Raw genomic sequence first — 6,460 nt, 5'->3', positions numbered from 1 at the left:
TGGCATGTCTCGCGGGGTATGTACGGGTGTCTGAAGAGACCCCTGGTGGCATGTCTCGCGGGGTATGTACGGGTGTCTGAAGAGACCCCTGGTGGTATGTATGGGTGTCTGAGCTGAATGTTATTTGATTACACCGACTATCTGGAATTTTCATTACAGTAATACTTCTCATTAAAACTAGAAGAGCAGTTCATCTCGCCAGCTTTCAAAAAGGAAAAACTGTCATGTTGTTGTTGGTCTGGTAAAACAAAAGCAGTGTAAAACACTCCCTGCACTGCCCGGTGAAGCCTGAGGTCTTGACAATATGCAACATATGCAAAGGATGTGTTTTGTGTTCCTCTTTATGACCATGTTATAGGAAGCTGGTTAACTAACCAGTGAGTGGTCTGGTTGTGAAGTGGTTAACTGACTTGCCTAGTTAAAAAAAAAAAAGTCTAGAATATATTCTGAATTACCAAAAGCATGGTTCCTTTTTTTCTGGGGAGTTTTTCTTGGCCACTAAGATTTTATTGCTCTTTGACAACTGCCGATTGTAAAAAAACATTTGAGAATGTAAACCATAACCCATTAGAGAGCTGGTTTCTCAAACACAGATTAAGAAACACTTCCCATGGAGAATCTTCATTGAACATTATTTTTTAGTACAGGACGAGGCTTAAACTGTACCTTGTAAACAGGCCCTGGGTGAAAACGTTACCCCATTTGTTGCATGTCTTTTGTTTTCTGGAGAACACAAGTCTTTTTCCCATTCCACCCCTGTTCAGAAATACTGTATTTCAAATACTGTATTGTCAATCCAAGGGTTTGTACGCCCCCTGGAGGACAAAGAAAATACTGCACCATCACCATTTTCACCCACCCATCTACCCCCCCCAAAAGAAAAAGTATTGCTCATTTAAATACCAAAGCTGCCATTTTGTAGGCTTTGTTTTGAAACTAGCTTCAAACGTGACTTGTTCTTACGTTACTCACTAAGAAAATTATTTAACATGACGAATTTAAAAATATTTTTCAATTTCATAGAGCACATAAAATGTATTACAAATGAAATCATATGCAAATATTATCATTTGCATATGAAAAAGGCTGGTCTAGAGCCCCACAGTAGAGGTGTCATAGTACCCATAAAACCTAGTGGTCAAACAGGGAAATGTTTCCCATCGTTTATCCACTAGTTTTTCCCCACAGGAAAGGCTTACCCCTGGCGTGATGTTTTGATAACCGTGTAAATCTCTCTCGGACAAGCCGATTAGCAGATAATTGGCATTTCATTATTGATAACAGTCACCTTGTCCGAGAGAGATTTACACAGATATCAAAACGTCACGTCAGGGTAAGCCTACACGAAACAGACCTTATTTAAATGTTTTTAATATCCCCTATGAGAAAAATGTATGGTGGGAAAACTATTGTAACGCTAGGTTTTATGGGTATTATGACTCGTACTGTGGTACTCTATTTACTATGATTACATAGAGGACACAATTTACGCACCCTTTATAAGGAATAGGGTACCATTTGGGACAAAGACACTGTCACTGACTTACGAGGCTGAGGGGCGGGAGAGCCACGAGGCTGAGGGACGGGAGAGCCACGAGGCTGAGGGACGGGAGAGCCACGAGGCTGAGGGACGGGAGAGCCACGAGGCTGAGGGACGGGAGACTGTAGATGTTAAATGTATTTATTTTTCACCACATAAGGCTATAATGTACACAACCAATTATTTAATGGGCAGCAATCCAATAATGTTTTACTCTATGTCCAGATTTCAGCTCCATGATAGAAACACCAAAACAATAAAATTACTGAATATTTTAACTGAATTAGCCTGGTCCCAGATCTGTTTGTGCTCGTTCCAATTCCATTGCTCATTGTTAAGCCAAACATGACAATGACTGACAAGGGAGTCGGTACGATGGCACAAACAGACTGGCACTCTGACTAGAAGTCAGAAGAGACTCAGGCTCAAGAGGTGAGGGGGATACAACTCAAGGCCACAAAACAACAAAAGAGTCAAGAAATCTACCATTACTTTTTTTTGGGGGGGGGGGGAATTCTATCACCAAAAACAAATCCCCCCAAAAATGGCATTGTGGAAAATATGTTTATTTGTCAACTCAAAACAAGCACTTCTGTTGGGACCATTGAGACACAATCCACTCCTACTGAAGATCAGTTAGAGAAGGTCCAAGTGCAGTTTAAGGTGGTTGAATGTCCTTAGGTTAAGGTGTTGATGTATAGGGGTCATGGTGCCATCATCCTCCACGCTGCTCACTTGAAGCACTTGCCCTGGTTAAAGGGTTTMCCCACGTGTTTGAACTCTCCCTCCCAAGCAAAATACTCCTTGACCATGGTCTTGGTTTCGCCGCTGTCGGGGTCCAGTTTGCGCCAGGCGTACGACTCGTAATCAATCTGCCAGTCATCAGACAACTACACAGAGAGAGAGATGATAGGTGGTCAACTAAACACAAGCACACAATCATTGAATTAACAATATCCCCAAAACCTGTTGGTTTATCAATGCTTGGTGAGACTATAACAAGATCAACCAAGTCACTCGTATGTATGTATGTATGTATGTATGTATGTATGTATGTATGTATGTATGTATGTATGTATGTATGCATGTATGTATACACACAAAATGTGCTAATATATATATATATATATATGTGTGTGTGTATATAGATATGTGTATGTATGTATGTATATATATACACACACACACAAAATGTGCTAATATAGATATATATGCGTGTGTGTATATAGATGTGTATGTATGTATATATATATATACACACACACACACACAAAATGTGCTAATATAGATATATATATGTGTGTGTGTGTTTGTAAACACACACAGATCTCCAAGAACTCATTTTCAATTCAACCCCGAGGACCAGTTTCCCAGACACATTAAGTTAAGTCCAGAACTAAAAGCTTGGTCAATGGAACATTTGAATTGTTGTTGTCCTGGACTACACTTAATCTATGTCTGGGAAACCAGTCCCCAGTGTCTCTCCAAGACTGTTCAGTTTAACTTTATTATCCCCCCCCAGGGGGAATAACAGACCAGAATGGCCTAGTCAATGTCCTTCCAACCCCAAGGGGAAACAGAAACTCACAGTGAAAGCCAAGTCCTGTCCTCTGAAGATCCAGATTCCAGAAATACTACTGTCGTTGTTCCCGCCGAACAGGATCACGCTGGCAAAGCCATTCTTGCGGAGTTTGTCAAGTCGCTGGAACATCCCTGAAAGATGAAGCCGCTCTTAGAACATTGGCATTTTTACACCTTCAAGACGCCGACATTCATGTTTTTTTTTTTTTTTTATTATTTTTTTTTTACAATGATCCGATACACGTGGAATCCTCGACTCTAAATACATGGCCGTATCGCTGCGTGCAAACTGAGATGGACTTGAAATTTACTGTTGAGTCGGCGTCTACATAACTGTAACTTACTTAACAGTACGACGTACACGTGTCACTACTTCCTGAATGATTCATTTGGGAGTCTGATGCGTGTGGAGCCTATGGACGGCTGTGTGGATCTGTGTATTCAAGCCTATGGACGGCTGTGTGGATCTGTGTATTGTCGAAGCCTTATGGACGGCTGTGTGGATCTGTAATCTCAAGCTATGGACGGCTGTGTGATCTGTGTATTCAAGCCTATGGACGGCTGGTGTGGATCTGTGTATTCAAGCCTATGGACGGCTGGTGGATCTGTTGTATTCAAAGCCTATGGACGGCTGTGTGGATCTGTGTATTCCAGCCTATGGACGGCTGTGTGGAATCTGTGTATTCAAGCCTATGGACGGCTGTGTGGATCTGTGATTCAAGCCTATGGACGGCTGTGTGGATCTGTGATTCAAGCTAATGGACGCTGTGGATCTGTTGTATTCAAGCCCTGATGGACGTGCTGCGTGGATCTGTGTATTCAAGCCTATGGACGGCTGTGTGGATCTGTGTATTCAAGCCTAGGACGGCTGTGTGGATCTGTGTATTCAAGCCTATGGACGGCTGTGTGGATCTGTGGGTGTAGAGCCTTATGGGACTGCTGTAGTGGCTCTGTGGGTGTAGAGCCTATGGAGGCTGTGTGGCTCTGTGGGTGTAGAGCTATGGACGGCTGTGTGGATCTGTGGGTGTAGAGCGCATGGACGGCTGTGTGGATCTGTGGGTGTAGAGCCTATGGACGGTCGTGTGGATCTGTGGGTGTAAGCTATGGACGGCTGTGGGTCTGTGGGTGTAGAGCCATATGGACGGCTGTGTGGATCTGTGGGTGTAGAGCCTATGGACGCTGTGTGGATCTGTGGTGTCGAGCCTATGGACGGCTGTGTGGCTGCTGTGGGTGTCCGGCTATGGACGTGCTGTGTGGCTCTGTGGTGTAGAGCCTATGGACGGCTGGTGGATTGTGGGTGTAGAGCCTATGGACGGCTTGTGGTCTGTGGTAGAGCCTATGGACGGCTGTGGATCTGTGGGTGTTAGAGCCTATGGACGGCTGTGTGGATCTGTGGGTGAAGCCTATGGACGGCTGTGTGGATCTGTGGTGTAGAGCCTATGGACGGCTGTGTGGATCTGTGGGTGTAGAGCCTATGGACGGCTGTGTGGATCTGTGTATTCAAGCCTATGGACGGCTGTGTGGATCTGTGTATTCAAGCTAGGACGGCTGTGTGGAATCTGTGTATTCAAGCCTATGGCAGCGCTGTGTGATCTGTGTATTCAAGGCCTATGGACGGCTGTGTGGGCTACTGTGTGTTCGTGTAGAGCCTATGGACGGCTGTGTGGATCTGTGTGGGTGTGAGAGCCTAGTGGCGCTGTGTGGATCTGTGGGTGTCGAGCCTATGGACGTCTGTGTGGACTCTGTGGGTGTCGAGCCTATGGACCGGCTTGTGTGTCTGCTGGGTGTCGAGCCTATGGACGGCTGTGTGGACTCTGTGGGTGTAGAGCCTGATGACGCTGTGTGGATCTGTGGGTGTAGAGCCTATGGACGGCTGTGTGGCTCTGTGGGTGTAGACCTAGTGGACGGCTGTGTAGGATCGTGGGTGTAGAGCCTATGGACGGTCTGTGTGATGTGGGTGTAGAGCCTATGGACGGCTGTGTGGATCTGTGGGTGTAGAGCCTATGGAGGCTGTGTGGATCTGTGGGTGTAGAGCCTATGGACGCTGTGTGGATCTGTGGGTTAGGCGCCTATGGACCGCTTGTGTGCATCGTGGGTGTAGAGCCTATGGACGGCTGTGTGGATCTGTGGGTGTAGAGCCTATGACGGCTGTGTGGATCTTGTGGGTGTTAGAGCCTATGGACGGCTGTGTGGATCTGTGGGTGTAGAGCCTATGGACGGCTGTGTGATCTGTGGGTGTAGAGCCTATGGACGGCTGTGTGGACTCTGTGGGTGTAGAGAGCCTAGGGGACGGCTGTGTGGATCTGTGGGTGTAGAGCCTATGGACGGCTGTGTGGATCTGTGGTATAGCCTATGGACGGCTTGTGTGGGTAGAGCTTGGACCGGTGTGGTGTGAGCCTATGGACGGCGTGGGTTGTGGAGCCTATTTGGAGCGGCTGTGGGTGTGGAGCCTATGGCACGGCTGTGGTGTGGAGCCTATGGACGGCTGTGGTGCTCTCATCCCATGATGAGGTTGCAGCTCATGAAGGTCATGGTGAGTTCCTCGGGGAATTTGTACTCGCCGTACCAGATGGAGTAGCCCTCCTTGTCAAAGTGTTCCCAGAAGTGGGGCACGGCTACAGTCAGCGTGTCCTCGTTAGAGTACTTCCTCTTGAACTCGTCCATGACAAACGCACTGCAGGAAGAGGAGAGAGAGAGAGAGAGGAAGCAGGACACGAGGAAACTGAGTTATTAGGTGACTATGTAGAGTACAGAGGTTGATAAATATATAGGCTTTGGACCAGTATAGTGAATGAGTAGTATAGAGAGAAGAGAAGATTTGAGTTATTAGACCCCAATCTGACCATGTACACAATAAACTACTGACCAGTAGAGAGAAGAGGAGATTGAGTTATGAGCAGATCATGTAGGATACACAGGACTAAATATACTGGAAAAAATCAAAATAAAACACAACTTCAAAGATTTTACTGAGTTACAGTTCATAAGGAAATCAGTGAGTCAAAGTAAGCCAATTAATGAGAGGCCCTAATCTATGGATTTCACATGACCGGGAATACAGATATGCATCTGTTGGTCACAGATACCTAAAGTATGGGAGTGGATCAGAAAACCAGTCAGTATCTGGTGTGACCACCATTTGCCTCACGCAGCGCGACACATCTCCTTCACATAGAGTTGATCAGACTGTTGATTGTGACCTGTGGAATGTTGTCCCACTCCTCTTCAATGGCTGTGTGTAGTCGCTGGATATTGGTGTAAACTGGTTCACTGCCATACACGCCGATCCAGAGCATCCCAAACATGCTCAATGGGTGACATGTCTGGTGAGTATGCAGG

The 6,460-nt window shown here is 46.0% G+C and overlaps 1 protein-coding gene across 1 annotated transcript in view; it reads right to left on the bottom strand.

The window, feature by feature from the left end:
- Positions 1 to 1,667: 1,667 nt before the first annotated feature.
- Positions 1,668 to 6,460, bottom strand: part of LOC112068517 (elongation factor 1-gamma-like) — a 27,208-nt gene continuing 22,415 nt past the window's right edge. The window contains 3 exon segments of the mRNA XM_070438181.1: positions 1,668 to 2,430; positions 3,129 to 3,254; positions 5,624 to 5,795. Of these exon segments, the coding sequence (XP_070294282.1) occupies positions 2,272 to 2,430; positions 3,129 to 3,254; positions 5,624 to 5,795 (457 nt within the window). The 3' untranslated portion in view covers positions 1,668 to 2,271.

Source organism: Salvelinus sp. IW2-2015, unplaced genomic scaffold (assembly GCF_002910315.2).
Source record: "Salvelinus sp. IW2-2015 unplaced genomic scaffold, ASM291031v2 Un_scaffold552, whole genome shotgun sequence".
Taxonomy (NCBI): domain Eukaryota; kingdom Metazoa; phylum Chordata; class Actinopteri; order Salmoniformes; family Salmonidae; genus Salvelinus; species Salvelinus sp. IW2-2015.
The sequence above is the reverse complement of the archived record's forward strand: the minus strand, read 5'-3'. Positions and strand labels throughout refer to the sequence as shown.